The sequence below is a fragment of the Lepidochelys olivacea genome (genome assembly GCF_965140295.1).
Source record: "Lepidochelys olivacea isolate rLepOli2 genome assembly, chromosome: 20".
Lineage (NCBI taxonomy): Eukaryota > Metazoa > Chordata > Testudines > Cheloniidae > Lepidochelys > Lepidochelys olivacea.
Window position 1 is genome coordinate 17,837,784 of NC_140430.1, and position 27,371 is coordinate 17,865,154.

General features: G+C 54.0%; 1 protein-coding gene across 2 annotated transcripts in view; it reads right to left on the minus strand.

The window, feature by feature from the left end:
• Nucleotides 1–27,371, minus strand: part of TRIP10 (thyroid hormone receptor interactor 10) — a 74,551-nt gene that overhangs the window by 6,127 nt on the left and 41,053 nt on the right. The window contains exons 3-11 of one of the 2 annotated variants that reach the window (XM_084610290.1): nt 18,511–18,567; nt 15,336–15,483; nt 14,161–14,223; nt 13,045–13,149; nt 12,243–12,371; nt 11,038–11,184; nt 10,182–10,385; nt 3,193–3,366; nt 850–959 (exon numbers count right to left, since the gene is read on the minus strand). In XM_084610290.1, coding sequence (XP_084466416.1) covers nt 850–959; nt 3,193–3,366; nt 10,182–10,385; nt 11,038–11,184; nt 12,243–12,371; nt 13,045–13,149; nt 14,161–14,223; nt 15,336–15,483; nt 18,511–18,567 — 1,137 coding nt within the window. The remainder of the gene's footprint in view (nt 1–849; nt 960–3,192; nt 3,367–10,181; nt 10,386–11,037; nt 11,185–12,242; nt 12,372–13,044; nt 13,150–14,160; nt 14,224–15,335; nt 15,484–18,510; nt 18,568–27,371) is intronic. The other variant, XM_084610291.1, reaches the window with a different exon arrangement.

A 27,371-nucleotide genomic window follows, 5' to 3' on the forward strand; every position in this document is an offset into this window, starting at 1 on the left:
TCTGACAGTGGCCAACACCCGACCTTTCACAGGCAGTGAACAGGACAGGCAATTATCAAGTGATTAAACCCCTGTCATCCACTTCCAGCAAGCAGAGGCTAGGGATGCCCAGAGCATGGGGTTGCATCCCTGACCATCTTGACTAATAGCCATGGATGGACTTATCCTCCAGGAACTTATCTAGTTCTTTTTTGAGCCCCGTTTAGTTTTGGCCTTCACAACATCCTCTGGCAAGGAGTTCCGCAGGTTGACTGTGCGTTGCGTGAAGAAGCACTTCCTTTTGTTTGTTTTAAACCTGCTGCCTAGTTCTTGTGTTATGAGGAGTAAATAACACTTCCCTAGTCACTTTCTCTGCACCAGTCACGATTTCATAGACCTCTATCACACCCCCCCTTAGTCTCTTTTCAATTACTGGCTGTGCCCCTGACCTGGGGGAAATCATTTCTCCTCCTCCTGTTTTCCCATCCTACCCTGGTCTATTTAGACTGTAGACAAACTGGGGCAGGGACTGGCTCTCACAATGCATGTCCAGCGCCTGGCACAATGGGGCTGCCCATCTCGCTTGGGGTCACTGTACAATGATTATTTGAAGGAGTGATTACAGTTCAAGCGCACACGCTATGTGGAAATAGCTTTTCCCTATTGTGCGCAATCTACAGAACTCACTGCAGCAGGAGGCCAGACTGTGGATAAACCCTCAGGGACTAAGAGCCTGGAGAAGGGAGGGGTGGTGCATTGCGGGAGTCCCTGTCCGTGAAGCCTCATGGAAGAGGTAGTCCAGCAGGCGAGCCGCCACCAGAGGAGGAGAACAAAGACAGGAGACACCCAAAAGGCACCGTGCACTTGTACCTCTGGTCGATTTCCTTCTGCAGCTCCCGGGTCCTCTCCTCGATCTTCTGCTGCAGCTTTTTCCTCCTCTGCTCCGGCGGCAAGTGGCTGAAATCTTCCGTGATCACAGGCTGGCGGCGGGAAGGGGAAGAAAAGGATACATCAGTTCCCTTCATGATGAAACACCCCCCCACCCCCGTGGCCCCCGACTCCTTCACACCATGGGTTGCAGGGGCTGCCGACAGCCCCTGCCCTGACTTGCAAGACGCTGGCCAGTGCCAGGGGAACGTGCGTGTCCCTCTCTGAGGGCCCGGGCCTCCTCAACCTTCACTGGTCACTGGGAGAGCTCGGTACCTAGCAGGATCGGGACAGCCCTTGGAAGCAGGGCAAGACGCTGCACGAGGCCGTTCTGCAGCAGTGGCCGGGATCCGGAGATCTAGGGTTGTGCAGCGAAGAGCGCTTGGCACCTAGCTGTCAGGGAGACACCAGCCACGGCCCTGCAGCTTTACACCAACGCGGGCCGGATCTCGGCCTCCACCAGCAGCACGGAGGGTTAAGATCCCGGCTGCAGAACCCTCAGCCCGTGGAGGAGGAGACAGCTCACAGCATCCGCCCCAGCAGTTCCGGCTACGGGGGAAACCCAGCACTGAGCTGGGACTCAGGAGACCCGGGTGGCCCTCCGGCAAGTCACTTGGTGGACAGGCCTTGGACAGCGGTATGCAGCACTACAGCCCCGTGTAACCAGGCCCAGGCAGAGCAAAGATCAGCCCATCGAGGCCAGGTCCTCGGAAGCATCAGGCGCCGCTCGAGATGCTACTAGCTGGACCGTGGTCCAGCCTGGCAATACTTTTATTCACACGACACAGTTACTCAGTTGGAGAGCAACTAATTTCCACCCCTTGCCAAGGCAGCACCAAGCAAAGACATCTGTGATTTTATTTATTTATTTATTTATTTTAAAGCGAAACACACTGGGATCTTGGCACAATAACCACGTGCCCTCAGCCTGGCAGAGTCAGGGCCCCCCCCCGCGGCATGGAGGGTGAAAGCCATGTGGGCAAGCCCTGGTTTGTGGAGGTGCTCCTACGTCCTGGGAATCCTGGAGGTGGTGGGGGAAGAGGTGCCGGGGGAGAGGGAGAGAGGAGATGAGAAATTGGCTGCTAGATTGGGTCTTTGGTCTCCTGCCTTGCAATGGTTCATTTAGAACAGGAAACGGTTTGATGTTGACTGGGGCTTGACCCCACCCCCACAGAGTCTGTACCCCAAGCAGCAAATGCAGCTTCCTAACAGGAGAAGGCAACAGAAGGGAAGCCTGGAAAGCAAGGGACGGCTTGGGGTTTGATGTGGCACAGGAGCGGAGGCTGCAAATGCTCCTGGCTGGAGGATGCAAAAGGGGCAGCTCCTGGTTTGGATGGGCAGAACAAGGTGGAATATGGTGCTGTGAGGGGCAGGCGAAGGGCTGGGCTAGGAAGACTGGAAGGAAGGCGCATGTCTGGGGAGCTGATGTTTTTGAAATGGGTGGAAGCACTGACTGCTGTACCATGCAAGGGAGGCTGGAGCTACGTGGAAAAGAGCGAGAACATGGGGGTTTAAGAAGTGACCAGTAAAATAAGAAATAATTGGGTGTGTGCTGGGGCTGGGCAAAAATTCCCATGGAAACTGAATTTTTATGGGAAAAACTTGGATTTGGGGAAACACATCTGCTTTGGGCAGAAAGATCTGATGTTCTCATTGAGCAAAACAAAGACCTGAAACCCAATGCATTTAGATTTGACTATGCTGCCGCGGTGCCTCCTGGGAGTTGTAGTTCAGTTAGTCTCTGTCAAGCTCCTTCAGCGGGCTACATCTCCCATAATGCACCACAGTCTGCCCTCTTTGTAGGGGGAGGTGGCGCATCATGGGAGATGCAGTCCCATCAGGAGCCGAGCTCACAGCGGAGAACAGGGACATGAAGCAACCGAACTGCATATTCCTGTTCTCCTTTGTGAGCTCGGCTCCTGATGGGACTGCATCTCCCATGATGCACCACCTCTCCTTACAAAGAGGGCACACCATGGTGCATTATGGGAGGTGTTGTCCAACCAGGGAGCCTGGTCCAGAGGACAATGGGCTCATAAGGCACGTGAACTACAGCTCCCAGGAGGCACTACGGTAGCATTTCTGAATAGTTCCATTTTCAGGGGGGGGTTTGCCAGAAAGCCAAAGTAGATGCAATAGGGCCTTTAAAAAAAACAAAACCAAAAAAAACCTTTAAGCCTCCTTCCTGCACAGCCCCGCTGTGTTTCTCTCTTTGCAGGTGCCCTTCATAACAGCAGCAACTTCCCCCGGCTTGGTACAAAGCAAAAGACAAGACACAAAACTTACCCCCCGTTTGAGGCTGCGGAAGGAGGCGATGCGGGGTTTGACTGTCTTATTGATCTCATTCAGACAGTAAGACAGAGGGTCCCGGGTGAATTTGGGGGATGGAGGTCCGTTGGTGGCAGACGAGGAGGAAGGAGGAGGGGCAGAGATCACCGGGGAGAGGGGAGGGGGTGGGAGCTAGGGACAGACAAAGGGACAACAGAACACATGGGGACACACAATGGAGAGAACTCTGTAAGAAAATAAACAGGCACGCACACACACAAAAAAAAACCCCAACGCAGCACAGGGAATAAAGGGGAGAGGGGTCAGGACAAGCTGCACCATCACAACCCACCAGCCGGGGGCAGCGAGGGGGAGGCCCACCACTCATTTTGGCTGTCTCCCACGTGTAGAGAATCCCAGCAGCGAAGGGAAGGGGATTAGGCTCAGAACCCTTTCAAGGCCAGGTATTGTTCAAATGATCCTAAAGGGACCCGAGTCCCATGGGAAGACAAAGGACTTTGGGTGACTAATTCCCCTAAGACCCTTGGAAATATGCCTGTTTTAAACCCTTGGGGTCCCATCCTGCACCAGGGGTGTGACTGACACCATGGATCAGGCCCCACCCTGCACCCTTGGCCCTTCCTCGCACCCATGTGACTGGGAAGCTTGACACCGACAAGAGGACCTGGCTTTCGGCTCCCACCTTCCTCTCTTGGTAGAGGGGCACTTTGGTGGGAAAAGTGAACTTTGTTCATGTCTCCCATGATGCACCACCTACCCTCACAAAGAGGGGAGACCATAATGCATCATGGGAGATGGTAAGGAGACTTGGGGAGGGGGACATGTTACAGCAGGAGGTGAGCAACATGAAGGTCCCTTGTCTGCTAAACCAGAGGCGGCTTTGCTCCTACAGGCCTGTGTATAACCCCCCCACACACACCCTCATCTCACTCTCTCAGCCTACCTCCCTTCCCATCACAGGCCCCCCCCAGCTAGGGCAGCTTGAAGCGTTTCGCTGGATCCGGGCCTAAATTCCTGCCAGCTTCAGTGTGGACAGTTGGTCTCATTCCCTTTAGCAAACCCCTGCCAGGGTGTGGGGGGAATATCCATTCCCCTACCCCACCCCTTACAGCAAGCTACTAGTCCCTCCATAGGGATCCTTCCATGTGATAACTCCCCCCCACCTTCTTGAGTGCCTTGCACCCCATGACATATCCCCCCATAGAGGGAGCTTTTGGTTAACTGATGCACCCTCACCCCAGAGGTCACCTACCTCAGCTGGAGTGGGGGAGGGGGGAAAGGAGAGGGGTGTGGAAATCTGAAGGCAGGATAGAAGGGTGAGGGTCTGCAGGAAGCATTCATGGGAACACATGGCTAATCAGGGGGTGGGGACTGATGCCCTAGAGTCTCTGCCTTGGATATATGTTCCCTAGGCCTCCTTATCTCGTCACCCTCCTTACCCACCCCTGCATGGCACCAATGCCCCCTGCTTGCCGCATGGCACAATGTGCCCTACCCCCACTGCAGCTCCAGGGGTGAGAAGAGGCGAGATGCTATTTTTATACCCCTGCTGGCAGAGGGGAAATAGGGCCCCAAGCCAGAAACCCCAGATCCAAACCACAGCTTGGGTTTCCCACCCGTGGGCTACCTCCTACAGGGGAGACCCCTTCGGGTTTTCCCCCATGCCACCCCGCTCCCGGGCGGACGCAGGGCGCCGAGCATCGATGTCTGCGTGTTGCCAGGTAGGAGTTTTTAGCGCATGCACAAAGCGAAGCAGCAAGCGGCTTGGCTATGAAACAGGCGCGAGACGAGGAGAGCAAGAAGTTCCCTCTGGGGTGGGTGAGGGAGGGAAAACTTGACCCGGCCAGCAGTGCCTGTGAAATGGGCCCAGCACACCCAGGGAGGCCCACGGAGCCTGGGGCGTAGTAGTGGCTCGGCGTGCAGAGTGCTAGAGCCCAGGTCCTTTTCTACAGGCTGCCATAAGCTGGGAGTCCCCATCCAGCTTTGCTGATTGGCCGGCCAGATCTGGAGCAGGAGGGGGTACTTGGCCTACTAACCAATTGGGCTTCACTCAGCCCTTCCCCGCCCCCTTCTCCTGCTCAACGTCCTTCCTGAGGGCTGCTCTAACTTACTCTCTGCTTCCCATAGGTCCCAGGCAGCGGAAAAAGCCATAGCGTGGATCACGCTGGCCATGTCCCCAGTATGCTGGGGGGCAGGCCCTTATGCCAGCTCCACGCTGGCCTGGGAGGTCCCTGAACAGGGTCTTCTCCACCCACATTAAGTCCCCTTTATGCACTGCAAAAAGAACGAGGAGTACTTGTGGCACTTTAGAGATTAAATTTATTTGAGCATAAGCTTTCGTGGGCTAAAGCCCACTTTATCAGATGCATGCAGTGGAAAATACAGTAGGAAGATACACACACACACTGAAAAAATGGGGGTTGCCATACCAACTCTAACAAGACTCATCGATTAAGGTGGGCTATTATCAGCAGGAGAAAAATACTTATGTAGTGATAATCAGGATGGCCCATTTCAAACAGTTGACAAGAAGGTGTGAGTAACAGTAGGGGGAAAATTAGCATGGGGAAATAGTTTTTAGTTTGTGAAATGACCCATCCACTCCCAGTCTTTATTCAAGCCTAAGTTAATGGAATTAATTTGCAAACTATTTACCAGTTCTGCAGTTTCTCCTTGGAGTCTGTTTTTGAAGTTTTTTTGTTGAAGAATTGTGACTTTTAGGTCTGTAATTGAGTGACCAAGGAGGTTGAAGTGTTCTCCGACTGGTTTTTGAATATTATAATTCTTGATGTCTGATTTGTGTCCATTTATTCTTTTATGTAGAGACTGTCCAGTTTGGCCAATGTACATGGCAGGGGGCATTGCTGGCACATGATGGCAGATATCACATTGGTAGATGTGCAGGTGAACGAGCCTCTGATATAGTGTGGCTGATGCGATTAGGCCCTATGATGGTGTCCCTTGAACAGATATGTGGACACAGTTGGCAACGGGCTTTCTTGCAAGGATAGGTTCCTGGGTTAGTGTTTTTGTTGTGTGGTGTGTGGTTCCTGGTGAGTGTTTGCTTCAGGTTGGGGGGCTGTCTGTAAGCGAGGACTGGCCTGTCTCCCAAGATCTGTGGGAGTGATGGATCGTCCTTCAGGATAGGTTGTAGATCCTTGGTGATGCGCTGGAGAGGTTTTAGTTGGGGGGCTGAAGATGATGGCTAGGGGCGTTCCGTTACTTTCTTTGTTGGGCCTGTCCTGTAGTAGGTGACTTCTGAGTACTCTTCTTGCTCTGTCAATCTGTTTCTTCACCTCAGCAGGTGGATCTCTTGTGTGGACTCATCCAGGCTGAGGTTGATGGTGGGATGGAAATTGTTGAAATCATAGTGGAATTCCTCAAAGGCGGAATCATGGTGGAATTCCCCGATAATGTCACAGCAAACCTGGTGGCTGAACTTTGTGACTTTGTCCTCACCCACAACTATTTCACATTTGGGGACAATGTATACCTTTAAGTCAGTGTCACTGCTATGGGTACCCGCATGGCCCCACAGTATGCCAACATTTTTGTGGCTGACTTAGAACAACGCTTCCTCAGCTCTCGTCCCCTAATGCCCCTGCTCTACTTGCGCTATATTGATGACATCTTCATCATCTGGACCCATGGAAAAGAAGCTCTTGAGGAATTCCACCATGATTTCAACAATTTCCATCCCACCATCAACCTCAGCTTGGACCAGTCCACACAAGAGATCCACTTCCTGGACACTTCAGTGCTAATAAGCGATGGTCACAAACACCACCCTATACCGGAAACCTACTGACCGCTATTCCTACCTACATGCCTCCAGCTTTCACCCAGACCACACCACATGATCCGTTGTCTACAGCCAAGCTCTGCGATACAACCGCATTTGCTCCAACCCCTCAGACAGGGACAAACACCTACAAGATCTCTATTGAGCATTCTTACAACTACAATACCCACCTGCTGAAGTGAAGAAACACACTGTTTCTCTACTGTTACTCACACCTTCTTGTCAACTGTTTGAAATGGGCCATCCTGATTATCACTACAAAAGTTTTTTTTTCTCCTGCTGATAATAGCCCATCTTAATCGATGAGTCTTGTTAGAGTTGGTATGGCAACCCCCATTTTTTCATATATATGTGTGTGTATGTGTATCTTCCTACTGTATTTTCCACTGCATGCATCTGATGAAGTGGGCTTTAGCCCACGAAAACTTATGCTCAAATACAGTTGTTAGTTTTTAAAGTGCCACAAGGACTCCTCGTTCTTTTTGCTGATACAGACTAACACGGCTGCCACTCTGAAACCTGTCTTTATGCACTGCGTGACCAAATGGGGCCTCCAAACCATCTTTCACTAGACAGCAGCTCCAGGATCCCCAGCATCGGAGAGACGGGACAGCCCTGTGACAGACTTACAGTAACCCCTAATATCCTGGACAAAGTGAAGAGAAACTTTCCTGAATGAAGCTGCACTTCTCTGTGTTAAGAGTTCATACCTTGGGGGAGCGCTGTATGAAAATGCACCGGGCTGGGTGTGCATGGGGTGTACCTTCTCTAAGAGGGAGGGGGAATGCTAATTAACTCGGTTGGCCACCTGGGGAGGCATCCATGTCCCTGTTCAAACAGGATTCTCCATAGACCAGGAAGAGACGATCTGGATAAAAGCCAGGGTTCTAGCTAGATCAGAGCCTTCTTTCTGATCCAGCCAACGGACTGGTCCACGGAGGGGCCAGATCCTCAGGGAGCCTTGAAAGGACTAAGGCTGTTGGGAGCCGAAGTGCGGAGGAACCGCAAAGGAATGGGTAGGGCAGGGTGATACCGGGGGAGCTCGCTCGCTAGCGGGCATATGGGTTCTTTTATTGTTCATAGAGGTTCTCTCTGTAATGCTCTTTATCTTAAGCATGAAGGTGTAACACAGATCTGAAGCAATCCCTCCGTTCTCAGCAGGGCTGTCCTTGCTAGGAAACGCACAGCGAAGGCAGGGAACCGTGCAGCCGGGACTCCCCCCGGCAGAAGAGCGAGACTCGGGGCTCCCTGCAGAAAGGGGACCGCCGCCGTTGCCCCAAATTGTGACGAGCCTCAGTGGGAGTTATAGAAAAGCCCAGAAAAGCCGAAGGGAGCTGACCGCACCATTGCCCCCATCCCCAAGGATTTCTCTGCCAGAAACATGTCCCTTCCTCAGAGCAGCAGCCTGCGCTAGCCTCCCACACAGGCCAGGATGTACAAGGGGAAAGGGGAGAATGCAGCCAGAACGTGGACGCTGGAGGAAGATGGAGCATGCAAAGGACAAACGTGACGCGGGGGAGCAGAGCTCAGAGGACAGCCAGGTCAGCGGTTCGGATCGGGGCTCCGTTCTGGCCTTAGTCTGACCTCCTGTGTCACCCACCCAGCACCTGCCCACTAAAGCCAATAGGCCAAATACAGCCCACTAGAGACTAAACACACACATGCCGCAGGCAGAGAATCGGAGGGACCCCTCCCTGGGGCCCTGTGTCGGCAGGGAATTAAGTGAGATAAACCCAGATAAACCGACTCACACTCCACGCTGCAGAGGAAGGTGGAGAAAAAAAACAAAACCCAAGGCTGTGGCCACTCTGACCAGTGCGATCTGGGGTGATCTCTGTTCTGCACAGTACAGACGGGACATGGGGGTTAGGACACAGGTAACACATGGGGGAAGAGGACGGAAGAGAAATCCTACAAACACAGACGTGACCCTGGGGGGCGGGTCTCAAAGGGCTGAGACGCATGTGACTGTGACCTGCTTTTGCTAACAAGCCTCTTGCTAAACCGGGCGTGTTGGGAGACCGAGTTTTTTTTATTATTATTTTGAAAAGGATCCCACAGACGAGAGAGAGCTGTCTTGGAGCATGGCCATCATTGATCCTGACCCATTCCACAGGGGAGCGTGTGTGTGTGTGGCGGGGGGGGCAGGTTATTAATAAACAGCCTCAGTTATTCAGGGATCCCAGAACCAAGATGCAAAAAACACACCCACCCCCTCCCTGCCCCAAGAGCTCTAACCTGGCATAAAAGCCAGGTCAAGATTCCTTGTTGGAACAGCATGTTCCCAAGGCTGCTCTCCTAGGGCGCGGGAGGGAGGGGTGCCTCGGATGTGACTCATGGAGGACAAGAGGACTGGGCAGGGCCAGCAGTGGAGGAGACAGAAAGAGAGGGGCTCATGCTGGCTGATTTGCAGCCTGTGCTCCAGAACTGGTTAATTATTATTAGCATCTCAGCCTCGCTGGCTCACACCCGACCAGCGCTGGAGAAAGACAGGGGCTTAATGCTCTTTTATGGCATCATGCATAGGCAGGAAGATGCAGCCAGGGAGAACGATCACAGACCGGGGTCAAACGGGGGCGTAGCCTGCAGCAAAGGGGGTTGCAGGCCACTAGCTACCCGGGCATCTTAGCAGCGCTCGGGCCGGGGGGTGGGGGGGCAGCAGCCGAGGCCCAGAGCCCCCAGAACTGCATTTGGCAGCTGTTCCTCTACAGTTGATAAGGGATGTGGCCCAGGACCGGTGCCTGGTAGCACCTGCCCCTCTGCATAGCTAGTAGGCTAGACAAAGGGGCAGAAGGAGATATGGACGGGCTCATGCCAATTGGTAGTGTAGGAGGTGGGGGGGGTGTCTAGTGGTTAGGGCAGGGAGTCAGGACTCGTGGGTGCTAGTCACAACTCCGGGAGGGGAGTGGGGCTGGGAGTCAGGACTCCCGGAGCTGTGAACGGAACCCAGGAGTTCTGACTCCCAGCCCCCCTGCTCTAGCCACTAGACTCACCCGCCACAGCTGGGACTAAAACCCAGGAGTCCTGACCCGCACCCCCGAGAGGGGACTAGAACCCAGGAGTCCTGACTTCCAATTCAGTGCTTCGACCGCAAGGTCCCGCTCCCAGTTCCAGCCAGGCTGAGCTGCCCCAGCCCGAGCAGCGCCCAGAGCCAGTGACTCAGGGCCTTACTGCCAGTTCCTACCTTATTCTTCTTGCTGAAGAGCCAGCGCTTCCCTTTATTCTTGCCTAGCAGGCGGGGGTCCAGCCGGCCATCCAGGGTGCCCCGGGGCGTCCCCAGGCTGCTGTCCGAAGAGGTGCGGTTGATAGGCTGGCTGAAGTCTTCGAAGTCCACGTCTCCCGGCCTCTCGAAGCCGGACTTGTGTAATTCGATCAGCACCTGGGAGTCCTGCCGGCGGTGGGGCGAGGGGGAGGGCGTCACCGCCGGGAGAACCAGAGCTGCTACCCTCCCCACCTAGCGCCCGCTCCTCCTCACTGCAGCGTTCCCATCTCCCCAGAAACACTTGCACATAGGGCTGGGCTCCAGCTCCTTGAAATGGGCTCTTCCCCCGCTCCACATTGATCTCTACAGATCGGACGCCAATCCTTATTCTATCCACGGACACAAGTCCAAATAGGACCCAGGCATCCTGACTCTCAGCCCTATCCCCCCTCCACTAGACCCCACTCCCCTCGCAGGGTCCTGACTCCCTGGGTCTGCAAGAGGAGCAGGTGTGGTGGTTAGAGCAGGGTGAGTTGGAGTCAGGATGCCTGGGTCCTTTTCCCATTCCCTAGGACACAAATACCCACAAATCCCTCTGGGTTTGCAATCTGGGGCCAGACTGACTTAACTCCTCCAGGTGAAGTAAAAGCAAAACTGCCCCCATGCTGGCCCGGGGCCCCTAGTGGAGGGTGGAGGTTATGACACCTGGATCCCACCCAGTTAGCCCCGCCTACTTGGGGGGGGAGGTCTGCCTTCCTATTGGACGGCAGGTGCTGTAGCAACTCCAATGGGCTTTCCACTCCTGGGGCACTACATTTAAAGAGACTGCAGGACCCACGTTCTTCTCGTTCACTGAGTCGGCCGCTGCCTTCATGCCGTCTAGGCACTTGCCGATGATGGGCATGACTTGCCGCTCAGTCTCGGAGAAGATGCCGTAGCCTTCCTTCAGCCGCACCGTCCGCCTTTCGTCCATCTCCTGCAGCTTCTGCAAGGGGCAGGGAGCAGAAAACAGTGAGAATGATAAAAGCCCTGGAAAAGACTACAATTATTATTAATTATTATTATTAATACCCAGCTCTTATAAAGTGCTTTATCCACAGATCTCCCAGTGCTTTACAAAGGAGGTCAGTGCCATTATCCCCATTTCACTTATGGGGAAACAGAGGCACAGAGAGGGGGCATGACTTGCCTAAAGTCACGCAGCAGGCCAGTGGAAGAGCCAGATATAGGACCCAGGAGTCCTATATGCTGGATGGGCAGCTAGTTTGATTGAAAAAGGCTAGAGTTGTTTACCTTGGGGATGAGACCGACCCCACAAAAATCCACACAATAATGGGTGAGATTGAGAAGGGAAGATCGGGTAGGGCTGTTCCCACAACACAAGAGCAATGGGATATGTGTTTTGAATTTTCCACCTTTCAGTTTTAGTAGATGAGGAAGAAATACTTTTCCTCACGTGTGTACTTTGCCATCCTTGAGCAGTGAGTTCCGCAGGCTACGAGACCAGGACCTTCCCAAGATTCACACACAAAAGCTATGTAGTGAAAGCATCACAACTCCCCATAGCGCACAGGCTGTTCTATTCCCATCTAGCTATTTCCTTACTTAGGCTGGAAGCTGTCTGAGGCAGTGACGACAACTTGATCCGTGTTTAGACAGCACCAAGCACGGGAGTCCAAGCCACGGGCCAGGACTCTGCTAACATGTCAAAACCTGGCCTAGTGGTTAGAGCACTGCACAGGGCCTCGGAGACCTAGGTTCTATTTTTGGCTCTGCCACTGGCCTGCTTGGTGACCTTGGGAAAAATCACTTTCCCTCTCTATACCTCAGTTTCCCCATCTGTAAAACACGGATAATGATACCTTTTGTGAAGGGCTTTGAGATCCACAGATAAGAGCTAGAAATCATTATTATATTGGTATAACTGGCATGAAGAGGGAAAGAAAAAGAAGGGAAGGACAGAAAGGAGGAGGCAGGGCTAAGATTAAGTAGAAGGGGCTTATATTGATGGGGAGGAGCTTACAGTCAAGGGGAGGGGCTTACATTGAAGATCTGCGGCATCTCCAGGAAGTAGAACTGGCTCTGGTCCCGATTGAATTTCTGCAGGAAGGAGGCGTATTCGTTCTTGCTCTCCTCCGCCATGTGACTGCGCAGATTGGCCTGCTGCTTCGCCTGCCAGGGTTAGAGCGATCATCACACCAGGCCCAGCTCCGTCCCCGGGGGCAGACGCAGCCCAGGGAATCCCTTGTATCCAAACCTTGGGCCGGGGGCAAATTCCCCATCCTCAATGGCAAGCCCTGGGGAGGGCCTCTCTCCCACCTGCTCTTCTCCCCTGCACCATACAGTTAACCCCCCCGCCCCCCCATCACTGCACCCCCTGGTAAGGCTGGGAGGGGAGTGCCCTGCATCGTGCCAGGTGCTGCAGACACGGCCCCTGAGAGGTCAGCCTGAACAGCCTCAGGAAGGATTGTTAGCCCCATCACAGAGAGAGTGAAACTGAGGCACAGATGAAGTGACTGGCCCAAGGTCACCTGGAGCTGGGGGGGGTGGTCTATGGCAGAGCCAGGAACTGAACCAAGATCTCTCCAAGCCTGAACTCCGGCACCATCCTCTTTCTCTAATGCAGCCTCTCTGAACGCGGCCAGTTCTGGATAGTCAGCTCTTTGGGGCAGAAACCTGGTCTTCATACCAATCTGTGAAGCAGCTAGCAAAACCCATGGACTACATCACCCAATGGGTCCCCTCCTATCCTGCTGGACCCATTCCCATGCTGCCTGATGGTTCCCCCGTCCCCAACAGGCCCACGCTAGAGGGATTCAAGCCAAGGAGACAGCAGTGTTCCAACCTTCTCCACGTCCGCCTTGGTGGCATTGAGGTCCTGGTCGAGCTTCTCGGCTGCCAGCATAGCTTTCTCCGCCTCCCTGCAGTCCCGCTCGAACTTGCGTTTGCTCTGTGGGGAGCGGGAAGGGGGGACGGCGGGGATACAAGCCAGCGTTACCTTGCTGGAGCGCACAGCCCCTTCCCACCCACAGGATTTGGGGGAACCACAGGGAAGGGGGCTCAGGGACTCTCCCCCATTACAGAGGAGGAAGCTAAAGTGAAAGGTTAAGGGACTTGCCCTAAAGCATGGAGCGAGTGTGTGGCAGAGGTGGGAATGGAACCAAGGTGTCCTGACTCCCAGCTAACCCACTTGACCCCACTCCCCTCCCAGAGCTCGAAACAGAACCCAGGAGTCCTGACTCCCAGCACCTCCCATTGGTCTAATGCAGCAGTTCTCAAACTGTGGGTCACGACCCTACTTTCGCGGGGTTGCCAGGGCTGGCGTTAGACTTGCTGGGGCCCAGGGCCAAAGCCCGAGCCCCACTGCCTAGGGCCAAAGCAGAAGCCTGAGGGTTTCAGCCCTGGGTGGCGGGGCACAAGTTACAGGCCCCCTGCCTGGAGCTGAAGCCCGTGGGCTTCAGACCCCACTGACGGGGGACTCTGGCTTTGGCCCCTGCACCCGGGATGGCGGGACTGGGTGCGGGGGGAGGCGCTTCGGCTTCAGTCCCCCCTCCTGGGGTCATATAGTAAATTTTGTTGTCAGAAGGGGGTCATGGTTCAATGAATTTTGAGAACCCCTGGTCTCATGCATCAGAGCCCACTGCCTTCCCTGAGTTAGCAACAGAACCCAGGAGTCCTGACTTCCAGCCTTCCCCCCACCCGAACCACAGAACAGTTTTGCTGCACATGTTCTGAACTTCCTCTGAATAAAGCCCCTTTCATTCTCCTGAAGGCATTTCCTTCCACCAGCTGTGCTCTCTGCAAAGCACCAGCTGACCCGTGCAGCTGGGTCTTGGCGAGTGCCATCCAAAGCTTCCTCGCGGCCAACGGAAAGGCTCCAGGCGGCTCCAAAGAGCTTGGATCAGGCCCAAAGCGAGCATGAACAGAACGTAAACAGCTGGCCCTGTTCCCCGGGACTCACGTTTTCGAGTTGCTTGAAGGAGTTTTCTAGCTGCTGCTGGGCTCGCCGGCCCTCCTGGAAGTGCTGCAAAGAGGAGAAACGTCAGCAGAACCTCGTGATTTTCAGCCGTCTCTCCGTTCTGTGTTTGTACCGCACCTAGCGCGGCAAGGCACTACCAATGAATAACGTACAGCGCCTAGCACCAAGGAGCCCTGGCCTCTACCGTAATACACCTAACGAATAAATTAGCCAACACCAGAATGTTCTTCATCACAACCAGAATTTGCAGAAGTGGCTAGAGATTTGGGAAGTTTGAGACTCCTTCAACTGACCCTGATTTTCAGACAGCACCAAGCACCCTGCCCCAGTGAAAAAGTCGGGGTCCCTTTAAGAAGTCTCAAGGGCCCCAAATCACTAGGCACTTCTGAAAATTCAGGCTGTGATGAAAAACGCTCTGGTGTTGGCTAATTTATTCATTAGGTGTATTACAGTAGCGGCCAGGGCTCCATGGTGCTAGGCGCTGTACGTTATTCATTGATAGTGCCTTGATAGATGTCCTGCTGTTGGCTATTTATTAGGTGTATTATGGTAACACTTAGACAGCCCCAGTCCAGGGACGCTCTTGAACCCCTATAAGCTGTATTACAGCAGCACCACGGGGCACGTACACGTCCCTTCTCCTCTCCAGGACGACGGCAATTTTGGTAGTTCCCCAGATTCTAAAAAAGCTCCCCAAAAGCAGCGTGACTACTGCACCCTACGATGCGCCCACCGATCCCATGTCCAGCCACGTGCAAACCCTCCAGGAAGGCAGAGGTGGCCCCAACTCCCAGAGGGAACGTCAGTCATTACAGCGAGCTGGCCGAAATTCTCACCCAAAGGACGCAGCATCTGCAGGGACTGAACCTGGGTCCCGCTGGAGCTAAAAGCACCCTCCCTCTACCACTTGAGCCAAAGGCCCCAGTACCTTACTTCAAGGCAGTAGCAGGCTGTTTCCCCCTAGTGGGTGGGCCCTGCAAAGAGGCACACTTGGCTGGTACCATTACCCAAGCTCTTCAGGCTCAGTGGGGACCCCACGTATGTAACCCGGCCGCAAAGGATGCTCAGGGCTTAGCTGGATCCACATCCCCCACCCCTCTAGATATTACTAAGCCCTGGACAGTTGCACTGGAAGACAGGGAGGGAGAAAGCGTTACCGATTTCCTCTCCTGCTTGAGCTCCTGGGCATTCTTAGAGAGCTCCATGCAGATCTGTGTCATCAGGTTCTCCGCCACCACCTCCCTCTGCCCAGCAAAGTCATTGAGCTCCTTCACCACCTGCAGGAAGGCCTGGTACTGGCAAAACCTGGAGCACGGGCAGAGTTATGGGGCGAGCAACAAGATCATGCGAAGGTCGTTGGTGCAGAGGCTCAGTACATACACCCCCAGCCCCTCAACCCCCCAGCTCATCTGCCCCAGGCATCTCCAAACTCAGCCTGGATCAGAACAGGTTTCAGTCTAGGCCAGGATCCCGCCTCTGCTAAGCCCAGATGGGAATCTCCATGATGCACAAGGCCGCTCCACCGTGAGGAGGGGCTCAGTGCAACTACCTCTGGAGGGAATCCTCCAGCCTGCAGGAGGTCACGGATTCAAGGTCAAAGACTTCGAGTGATGGAGGATCCACCACATCCCTCCGATGAGTTGGCCCAAACCTGTACCTGGAGGGGTCTACCTAGCTTCATCTTCCGGCCATCAGATCTCATTCTGTCTTTCTCTGCTAGAACAAGAGGCCTCAGCTACCGGAAACCTTCTCCCCAAGTGGCTATTATAAAATAATCATAACGGTTCATTCTGGCCTTAATCTAGGAATCAATATGAGCTGCCTTAGAGGATGGTGCAAGAAACTCTCAATTAGTGCATGACAGGATAACCTGCTGACAGGGAAAGATGTCTCCGGCCCCCCTGCAGTTAAAGGCTGGGGCATATGCCTTGAATCATGAGGCTTTATATCCTTTCCAAAACTTTTTTTTTTTAAACGTTATTATTCTAACTCTAGATTTTCTAGATGAGGCAGGGAGAAGAGAAATCCATTACTAAAACCGGAGCCTTATCTGAGCTTTGAGATGGTTTAACTGTCAATGAAACAGAACTTAGATCCAAAGCCACTGAGACTAAAGATTTTGCAAACCCAGAACCCAGTTTCCTTCATCCACAATAGTGACATCCTTGTCTCTCAATACAGCCGATTGCAAACACTCCGGCGCAGTTCTCCAACTGGCCAGCAGGGGGCATCCTACTATTGACAGATCACCTGGCAGCTCTATTAACGCTCCCAGCACTACAATGGTAATCCTGGCCCAGTGCAGAGGCAAGGCTGGGGGGTGGGCCTGGAAAGCAAGCCCCTGCCCCTATCCCCACTCACCCCGCAGCAGCAGCAGCTCGGGCAGCCCCTGTGTCCCGGGGAGCTGGGCCCAGCGCTCGGCTCCCGGCATGGCACCCTGGCGTACGGGATCAGCGTGCTGCTTGGGCTTGGCCCGGCCAGACCTGAGCAGCGCCGTGAGCCGGTGCTCTGGGTGGCGACACCTGCAGCGGGGAGCTGGGTCCAGCCCCACAGGAACCGCTGCTGCGGGGTGAGTCACAGACACAGAAGAAAGCCACGGACAAAATGGGAAAAGTCACAGGGGTTTTCCCCAGCCACAGCATTTATGTTTTGTAGCCAATTTCTCTGTAAATGGAACAGCCACCTGTTTCGTGCAGGCCCAGCAAGGGGAAGACGTTTGGGGTGCAAAGTTCTGGGCTGGAAAGTTCTAAAGGAAGTGGCCAGTCTCGATATTGGCAGCGGAGCAGAGGGTTAGAGGAGGGTGTCTGATGGGCTGGATTAGGGCCAGAGACAGAGGTTGATCCAGGCTGAAGGTTTGGATCAGCCATGGTCACCGGCTCCGGTGGGCTGCCTGGCAAGCTAAGTGTTCTGCCGCTTCTGGCCGATCTCATGAGAGCAGCAGATCTCAGTCAATTTCCCCACCATCCAAGGGCAGAGCCCGGACCCAAACTGGGGGGCAAACAAACAACAAGATCAAATCCAATGGCCCGACACTCCTGACGTTTCTGGGGTCCGGCTGAGAGGTTCCAGCCCATCTCTGCACCCTCACAGAAGCCTTTCCAGTGCTCTGTGCCAATCAGAAGTCATGGGCCTGGGGCAGGAATACACCAGACTGCATCAGACAGGCAGTCTACTCCATCGAGTCCAGGATCCGGACAATGCCAGCACTAGACTGGATCTAGACTGTTCTCAGTGGTAGCAGGTGACAGGACAAGGAGTAATGATCTCAAATTGCAGTGGGGGAGGTTTAGGTTGGATATTAGGAAAAACTTTTTCACTAGGAGGGTGGTGAAACACTGGAATGCGTTACCTAGGGAGGTGGTAGAATCTCCTTCCTTAGATATTTTTAAGGTCAGGCTTGACAAAGCCCTGGCTGGGATGATTTAGTTGGCGATTGGTCCTGCTTTGAGCAGGGGGTTGGACTAGATGACCTCCTGAGGTCCCTTCCAACCCTGATATTCTATGATTCTAGACGGCAGGTGTAAGAACCCCGCTGTATCCCATGTAAAATAATCTGCTCCCAGCATTAAGTCCCATCCTGGCCTCTAATAGAGAGCAGTTTAAATCCCAATGCCTGAGGTTTAATAACCCTTCCAGAATAGTCGTTAGCTGTAATTGTGATCACTCTGGATATTCCTGCTCCCCACATAAAAGTGTCCAATCCCTTTTTGAAACTTACTAAATTCCTGGTTTCAACCACTTCCTGTCGCAAGGAGTTCCAAAGGGTGACATTCTCTGGCCTTTTATGTACATCAGGCTAGAGGACAATGCTCCCTTCTGGCCTTTAGATCTATTAAAGAAACTTGAACCATTCCAATTCATAGAGTTTAAGGCCAGAAGGGGCTATTCTGTTATCTCCTCTGACCTCCTGGAGGGCACGGGCCAGAGAATTTCACGCAATTACTCCTGTGCCAAGCCTGATAACTTGCGTTAGTCCAACACAAATGCACCTTCCAGAAAGGCAGCCGGCCTGGATTTGAAGATCAAGGGATGGAGACTCCACTGCTTCCTTGGGGAAGTTGGACCAATGGTTTATCACCCTACCATTAAAGCATTGTGCCTTATTTCTAACTTGAAGTTGTCTGGCTTTAAACTTAGAATCATAGAAACATTGGGCTGGCAGGGACCTCAAAAGGTCATCTAGTCCATCCCCTGCCACACTGAGGCAGGACCATTTATACCTAGCCAGGCATTTGTGTCCTTAAAAACACCCAGTCTTTGGTTCTCATTCTGTCTCTCTCAACTAGCTTCAAGAGAATGACGCGCCAAGATCAGATAGACAGAGGCACTTACTTGGATTCTGGATCTTCTCTTGTGTTCCGTTTCGGAAGATACTTTTTCACCAGATTCCTGCAAACGGGAAAGAAAAAAACCCACAGGAGAGTGGAGGTTTCCTGGGAAACAAGGGTAGGGGGTTCCCTGCACCAGGAAGATTCCAAGACAGTTACCAGTCAGAGAGAGGCCATCAGACCAGAAGGCCCCGGATAGATAGAAACCATCGTAAGAAGTCGTCAAGGAACCCCGAGCCCCAGTTCCAGCACCAGAAATCTACCAGCCCCACCCTGAGGACAACGGGAAAGCTGCAGACTTTTTGTGAGAGCGCAGCCCTGCTCCAAACTGTTCGTGAGCTAATCCAGGCCAGCAGTGTGAGGGGCAGCTGAGGCAGGGAGAGAGGTAGTGACTTGCCCAGGGTCATCGGCAAAGCTGGGAACAGAATCAGCTCTGCCAAGTCTCAGTGCAGCATCTGATCCACTGGACCCAGCTGGAACTATGTTGTAAAGTCCTTGGAATCCCTGTCTGTCTGTCGTACTTACCTGGTACTGTAACGTCTGAGTGCCCCTCAAACTTTAATATACTTCTCCACACAGCCCATCAGGTAGGGCTGTTATCCCCACGTCACAGATGGGGAAACTGAGGCAATGAGCAAGAAAGAAAGAAAGACGGACAGACTTGATCATTTCCATATAGTGAACCAGTGGCAGAGTTGAGATGAACCCAGGAGTCCTGATTTCCAGGTCCCCTCTGCTTAACCACTGCACCTCACTCCCAGAGCTGGTCACAGAACCCAGGAGTGTAGTCTACTAGCCAGAGCAGGGCACAAGGAGCCAGGACTCCTGGGTTCTCACCCTGGCTCTTGGAGGGGAGTGGTATCTAGTGGTTTCAGCAGGTGGGGCGGGGAGTCATGACTCCCGAGTCCTACTCCCAGCTCAGAAGAGAAGATTCTGTACTTCCAATTTCCCCTCTGATGTGGCACTAAACCACGATAAAAACCCAGGAGTCCTGACACCCAATCTCCCACTGCTCCAACCATTCGACCCCACTCCCCAGAGCCAAGAAGAAAACCCAGATCTCCCACTGGGGCAGTGGAAGAAAGAGGGCATCATGGGAATGGAACAAAACAAAACAAAACCCTTTTCTACACACAGCCATGACGGGAAGGTGCTTTTTGGTGGGATTTCACCCCAAGGCCTGACGCAAGCGGTCTCTGAAAAAGCTGGGCAAGAAAAGAGAAATGAAACCAAAAATCTCCTCTGCTAGGAGCTCGGAGAACCCCCCGGAGTGGAGGGACAGACAGGCAGCCTGGTGTGAAATGGGCTCGAGAGGGCAGCTCCCTGTAATGTGGTTTGCAAGAAAAAGGCAGCGTTCAGACTTCTCTGCCACATGCCTGCTCTTCTTGTCAGCTACCCCGGGGCTGAGCCAGCCTGGATGGGGCTCTTCCTTCCTCCTGCTAAATATAGCCCAGTGGATTCTGACTGGCCTGTGGCAGAGACCTGCTTAGCAGAAAGGCTAGTCTGGCCTGGCACTTGCCCGCAGCGTGAACAGCGGCTGCTGCCCCTTAAAGGGGACAGGACGAGGTGGCTGCCTTCACCACCAGCGTCAGCAGGAGGTGAGGGTCTGAGAAGCAGGAGATGGGGATGAGGTTTTAAAGGAACAGGCCACCCCCTTCCCACCCACCCATTGGGCCCAAGCCTCTTGATCAATAATAAAGCACATTTCACCCACAAGCCTTCAAGCACTTCACAAAAGCATCACAACCCTCGTTTTAGAGATGGGGAAACTGAGGCACAAGAGGCAGCAGCAACTTGACCCAGGACACCCAGCTCTGGCTGCCGGCAGAAACAGAGGCCCAAGCCCCAGCACATCCATTCCCAGATACACACAGCCCACCCTGCTAGCACGGAACCAACCATTGTTTATTACAGTCACAGCTACAGGGCCCCAGCGGAGACCGGGGTCCGCCATGTGCTGGGTGCTGCCCAGACAAAGGCCCTGCCCTAAAGGGGCTAGAGAAGAGTGTGTCCTAGGGAAAGTGAGGCAGGGAGTGGGGACACAGAACAGGGGAGGGGCAGAGCTCAGAACAGAACCCAAGTCTCCCAGCCCACTAGGCAACGCTGCCTATGCTGGCTGGTTGGTTCAGGACAGACTTAAATGGCACGACCCCCTCTGCCTCAAACAGAGAATTTCCTAGCCCTGGCAGGAAACTCCCCGCCTCTCTTACATGATGCAGCCTTCCTAGAAACCAGAGCCACGGAGAGAGCCAGGCAGCCCATGGTATCACCTGCAAGTTTGGGCACAGCCCCTCCCAAGAGCTGGGAGTTTCTTTCCTGGTTAGAAAGGAGATGGAGCCTATTAGATGAGAAAGAGGGAAAAAAAAAAAAAAAACACTGGACATCCAAGAAGCACCTTGCAAACAAATCCACACCACACTGCTGAGTTGGCAAGATCTAGCTCGCTCAATTCACCAACAGACGAAGCACGGCAGAGCTGGCCATGAGCCCACGATACTGCCAGACGCTGCCTCTCCCGGCTTTGTCTGCCACTCTTTAGTCATGATCTGGAGGCAGGGCTGTTGCATAGCAAAATCTTGTCCCCTCGCCCTGAGTTTCACGTTGGGTCTTTTTTTTTTTTTTTAATTCACCTACTGGTGGGGGCCCGGGGGGGGGTGCTTTTTGGTTTGTTTGTTTGTTTTTTACTTCAAGTCAGTTTCAAGCTTTTCCCAGCAGCCACAAGGGCTAGAAATTTACATTTTAAACCATCTTGTCAGCAGAGATGCTTGCGCAGACAGCTGCGGCCAGGAGCCGAAGCGTTCGGAGACATGCTGTAAGTCGCGAGACTCGCAATACAGTGACAAGAGTTGGCTGCCCCCTACTTGAATTACGCCTTGCGTGCGTGTCCGCCCAGGCAGAACGCTGCCCCCAGCTGGCGGGGTGGATCACAGCTCTGCAAGTGTGTATTTACAGCCCACTGACCGACCACATCCCCTCCCCCCACCTCATCCGCCATGGCGCTTTTGCGCCAAGGCCAGCAATCATCATTGCCGCTTGGCCCCATTTAGACAGGGGAGCAGCGGATATGGACAGTCGCTCCTCTGCTGCATTGTACGCGGTATTATTGACCGATCGGCGTCCCAACTCACTCACCCACAGCGACTGGGATCTGAAGTGGCCACTAACCACGGGCCGCCGAAGGCGTAACACGACTAGATCGGTTCTGTGGCTGGATGGGTCTGGCCTGCGAAAGTTTGTTGGTAAGAGACCAAGGACTGGGCCAGGCTGGAGAAAGACGCCGAGACAGATCGCTCTAGGGCAGGGAGTGGAGGTGCACCAGCAGAGGAAGGGGCAGCAAGACACTTAACTCACTTAACGCCCTCCCGCTTAACGTTGTTTCCAAGTTACGCTGCTACTCCATTAGGGAACGTGCTCCTTTAAAGTTGTGCAATGGTCCCTTATAACGTGGTTTGGCTGCCTGGTCTGTCCACTGCTTGTATGATTCTGTGAAAGAGCAGCGACTTTACAAGGGAGCATTGCCCAAGTTCCTCTTCACCGCCTCCTTCCTCTCCCTCCCAGCGCTTCCCCCGCCGCCAAACAGCTGTTTGGCAGTGCTTAGGACTTTCTGGGGAGGGAGGGAGCAGGGAAGCTGCCCTCCCCTGGCGAGGCAGGGGCATTAGGGGCTGCAGGACCCTGGGCTGAGGGGTCCCGGGGCCCTGCCTGAAGCTCTAAAGCCGCTTTCGGAATGTGGCGGGCCGGAGGAGAAGGGGCAGCCGCGCAGCCAGTGGCCGGAGAGAAGCTGTACTTTCCCCTTCAAAGCACCGCTTCTCTCCGGCCGGCTGGCTGCGTGGCTGCCCTTGCTGCTCCCGAGTCCTCCAGCCCGTGCTTGCAGGGCCGCATTCCAAAAGGGGCTTTAGAGCTGCAGGCCAGGGCTCTGCAGCCCCCGCGTTCCAGGTGGCCCTGCCTGGCCAGGGGGGGCAGCTCCCAGAATCGTGGCCATGGGGGCGGTGCTTCACTGCGCAGAGCCACCTGCACCAAACAGGAGCTGCCCCAGGTAAGTGCTCTGCACCTCCTGCCTGCCCCAGCCCTGAGCCCCCTCCCACACCCTAACTCCCTCCCCGACCCTGCACCCCCACCTTGAGCCCCCTCCCACACCCTAACTCCCTCCCCGACCCTGCACCCCCACCTTGAGCCCCCTCCCACACCCTAACTCCCTCCCCGACCCTGCACCCCCACCTTGAGCCCCCTCCCACACCCTAACTCCCTCCCAGACCCTGCACCCCCACCTTGAGCCCCCTCCCACACCCTAACTCCCTCCCCGACCCTGCATCCCCAGCCCCAGGAGGAAAATGGAGAGAAAAAATGAAAAACGGGGGGGGGGGGGAGATGAGGGGATGCTCCCCCTGCGGGGTGGGGGGGGTGGAATGAAGCTGAGCACAGGGCCCCACTAACTCTAAATCTGCCACTGGAGGGAAGGGGAGGAACGGGGAAGTGCCGCGTCCCTGCTCCTCCCCCCCTCTCTCCCAGAAAGTCCTAAGTGCCTCCAAACAGCTGTTTGGCGGCAGGGAAGCGCTGGGAGGAAGTGGGAGGAACAAGGATGCGGCGTGCTCCGGGGAGGAGGTGGAGTGGGGGTGGGAAGAGGCAGGCCTGGAGCAGAGCAGGGACGGGAAGAGGCAGGCCTGGAGCATCCCACAGCAAAGTTAGGGCTTGTTCTTCTCGGGGGAAGCTGCTGCTGCACAAGGTACTTCCCAGCGTCCTTGCCTGCCTCATTGTCTGCAGCGGGCTGTGCCTGTGTGGGATAAGCCAGGGGCGCATCCCCACCACAGTACAGTACTGTGCAGTATAGAATGCCAAAACAGCTTCCTTGGAACCTAACCCCCCACATTTGCATTAAATCTTATGGGAAAACTGGATTCATTTAACACAGTTTCACTTAAAGTTGCATTTTTCAGGAACAGAACTACACTGTTAAGTGAGGAGTTACTGTATCACCACGACTCCTAGTATCTTCCAGAGGAGCTTTTCTGAAAGCCAGTGGGGCAATGAAACCTTTAAAGGGCCAGTGACCACTTCAAAGCACTGTTCCCTAGGCCGGGTAGAGACCCCCAAACAGCCACTAAGAGCTAGCATAGGAGGACCCAAGTATGAAAGTGACACATCAGAGGGAAAGTGACTTAAGGCTCCCTGGTGAAGAAAGCATGTAAATAGGGAACCGGCCAGAGAGCAGGCCTTGAGGTTTGTATAATTAGTCATCCCAGTGCACCACAACCGTGGGGGAGGGAGAGAAGAGGAGAGTTTGTTTTATTTTTAACACTATTTGAATTTATTGTCTGGCCAGCATCCCTGCAATAATAGGAGGGGATGTGGGGTTGGGCTGAGCAGGGGGGAGAGAGTGTGTCCGTGTACCACTCACTGCTCTCTGCTAGGTGGAATCAGAATGACTTGATTCTGTGTCATAGGCCCTGTACTGCTAACAGAGATTCTTCTGGGGAGGACAAAGGAGTGGGATGTGGGGGGATATTTGGGGTCGATCCCAGCTGCTCTTATCTGTCTAGCTAAGGAATTTATCTAACACCCCTGCCCCACACACACACACACACACACACAGTGATACCCTTCAGGGCAGGAACACTTTACAGGTGGGGAATGGAGGCCGGGAGAAGATAAGGGCCAGGTTTTACAAGGTATTTAAGTACCCAATTCCTGTTGATTTCAATAGAAATTAGGCATCCTAAATACCTTGAAAAATCTGACCCTAAGTGACTTGCCCACATCTCCCAGGGGTTTGGGCAGAGCTGGGTTTAGAACCCAGATCTCTTACATCTGAACAGCCAGTCCCCCGTCCACTGAACCATACGGCCACCCAAGGCCCATGCTAGAGCCCTAGCCACCGCACTGTCCAGGCTTCCTCGGGATAAAATGCCCAGCAGCCGTGCTGTGCCACATAGGGGCAGTCGTGTAGCATACGTGGGAATCACAGAGCCCCTAACTCAGAAAGGCTCACCCCTGCATCCTCAGAGTCCCCCCTGAACAGCACAGTGTGCAAGGGGGAGCAGCAAGTTGCTCTCTTCCACCCCAGAAGCAGCCGCATTCAGCCAGCATCCAACCCTCCCCAGATGCTCGAGAGAAACATGTTACCCGGCAGCCAGGTCAAGAAAGCACCTTGCGTTTCCACGCTGGGTCAGCTCAATGGGGTGGGGAGGAAGCCCCGAGCAGGGCAGAGGGACTCGGCAGACAGAGGTTAGAGGAAAAGGCTGGGACCCAGGTGACCTGGATTCTGTTCGGGTTCTGCCACTCATCTGCTGGGTAAGTCACCGCCGCCGGCACTGCAGAGGAGCGTTAGGTGCTTTCCAGCTAGGCTCCCTCCACTTTCTCACGCAGTTTTTGGTTCCCTCCCTTGGAGGTTGCTAGGATCCCTGACTGATATCGCCAGCCCCCTTGCCCCGGGATCTGAACACCCGATTCCTTTTAAATTCTAACAGGAAGGGAGTGTCTACACCCCTTCGCCTGCTTGGGAGCATTCCCCTGCCATCCTCTGAGCCGTCTAGTCCCCCTTGCCTGGGTGGGCCTGGCTTGGCCGCTTCTCCCTGGGCTCGGTCTTCTCTGCAGAGTTAACTGAAGTGTTGTCCCGAACACGGGTCCTGTCGGTGCACAAACCCCTCCCTCCTGTGCTGCGGGGCTGCTAACTCGAGCCAGTTGGCCCAAGATGGAGCATAGGCTAAAGCCGGAGCGAGCACATCTCATCAGCTGCTAACACAGCCACCTTGGAGTGTAGACTTGGCCGCAGGCTCGTGCCCCTTGGATGCTGCTAGCCTTCCCACCATCCCCCACACAAAAGGATAGCCAAGTTCTCCCAGGATGCACTGGGAAGGAAGTCACAGAGGGGCTCAACTTAGTGCAGTGCTAAGAATCATGGGACACGCCCCCAGAAGCCCCAGCAAGCACAAAAACTGGGGTAGTGATGAATACTGAAGGGGTCAGGTCCCTCACACAGAGTGATCTGGGTGGCTTGGTAAAATCGGTGGAAGCAAACCACGTGTGTTTTAATACAGCTAAATGTAAATGTGTACATCTGGGACACCCAGAACGCACGCCATGCTTACAGGATGGGGGCCTCTAGCCTTGGAAGCGGTGACTTTGGAAAGGATCTGGAGGTCATGGTGGATAATCAGCTGAACACAAGCTCCCATTGTGAAACTGTGGCCAAAAGGGCTAATGCGATCATAGAAGATTAGGGTTGGAAGAGACCTCAGGAGGTCATCTAGTCCAACCCCCTGCTCAAGGCAGGGCCAACACCAACTAAATCATCCCAGCCACGGCGCTGTCAAGCTGGGCATTAAAAACCTCTAAGGATGGAGACTCCACCACCTCCCTAGGTAACCCAGTCCAGTGCTTCACTACCCTCCTAGTGAAATAGTGTTTTCTAATATCCAGCCTAGACTTCCCCCACTGCAACTTGAGACCATTGCTTCTTGTTCTGTCATCTGGGACCACTGAGAACAGTCAAGCTCCATCCTCTTTGGAACCCCCTTTCAGGTAGTTGAAGGCTGCTATCAAATCCCCCCTCACTCTTCTCTTCTGCAGACTAAATAACCCCCGTTACCTCAGCCTCTCCTCATAAGTCATGTGCCCCAGCCCCCTGATCATTTTCGTTGCCCTCCGCTGGACTTTCTCCAATTTGTCCACATCCTTTCTGTAGTGGGGGGGACTAAAACTGGACGCAGTACTCCAGGTGTGGCATCACCAATGCCGAATAGAGGGGAACAATCGCTTCCATCGATCTGCTGGCAATGCTCCGACTAATGCAGCCCAATATGCCATTGGCCTTCTTGGCAACAAGGGCACACTGCTGACTCATATCCAGCTTCTCATCCACTGTACTCCCCAGGTCCTTTTCTGCAGAACTGCTGCTTAACTAGTCGGTCCCCAGCCTGCAGCGGTGCATGGGATTCTTCCATCCTAAGTGCAGGACCCTGCACTTGCCCTTGTTGAACTTCATCAGATTTCTTTTGGCCCAATCCTTCAATTTGTCTAGGACCCTCTGGACCCTATCCCTACCCTCCAGCGTATCTACCTCTCCTGCCAGCTTAGTGTCCTCTGCGAACTTGCTGAGGGTGCAATCCATCCCATCATCCAGATCATTAGTAACGATGTTGAACAAAACCGGCCTCAGGACCGACCCCTGGGGTACTCCACTTGATACCGGCTGTCAACTAGACATCGAGTCGTTGATCACCATCTGTTGAGCCCAACAACCTAGCCACCTTTCTATCCACCTTATAGTTCATTCATCCAATCCATACATTTTTATGGATTGGATACTGGCAAGAATACTGTGGGAGACCGTATCAAAAGCTTTGCTAAAGTCAAGATATATCACGTCCACCACTTTCCCCATATCCACACAGCCAGTTATCTCATCATAGAAGGCAATCATCTTGGTCAGGCATGACTTGCCCTTGGTGAATCCATGTTGACGGTTCCTGATCACCTTCCTCTCCTCCAAGTGCTTCAAAATGGATTCCTTGAGGACCTGCTCCATGATTTTTCCAAGAGACCGAGGTGGGGCTGACCGGTCTGTAGATCCCTGGGTTCTCCTTCTTCCCTTTTTTAAAAATGGGCACTATATTTGCCTTTTTCCAATCGTCCGGGACCTCCCCCGATCACCACACGTTTTCAAAGATAATGGCCAATGGCTCTGCAATCACATCAGCCAATTCCCTCAGAACCCTTGGATGCATTAGATCTGGACCCAGGGACTTGTGTATGTCCAGCTTTTCTAAACAGTCCTTAAGCTGTTTTCACCACTGAGGGCTGCTCACCTCCTCCCCGTGCTGTGTGGCCTCTGCAGCAGTGGGATGTGTAAACAGAGGAATCTCAAGCAGG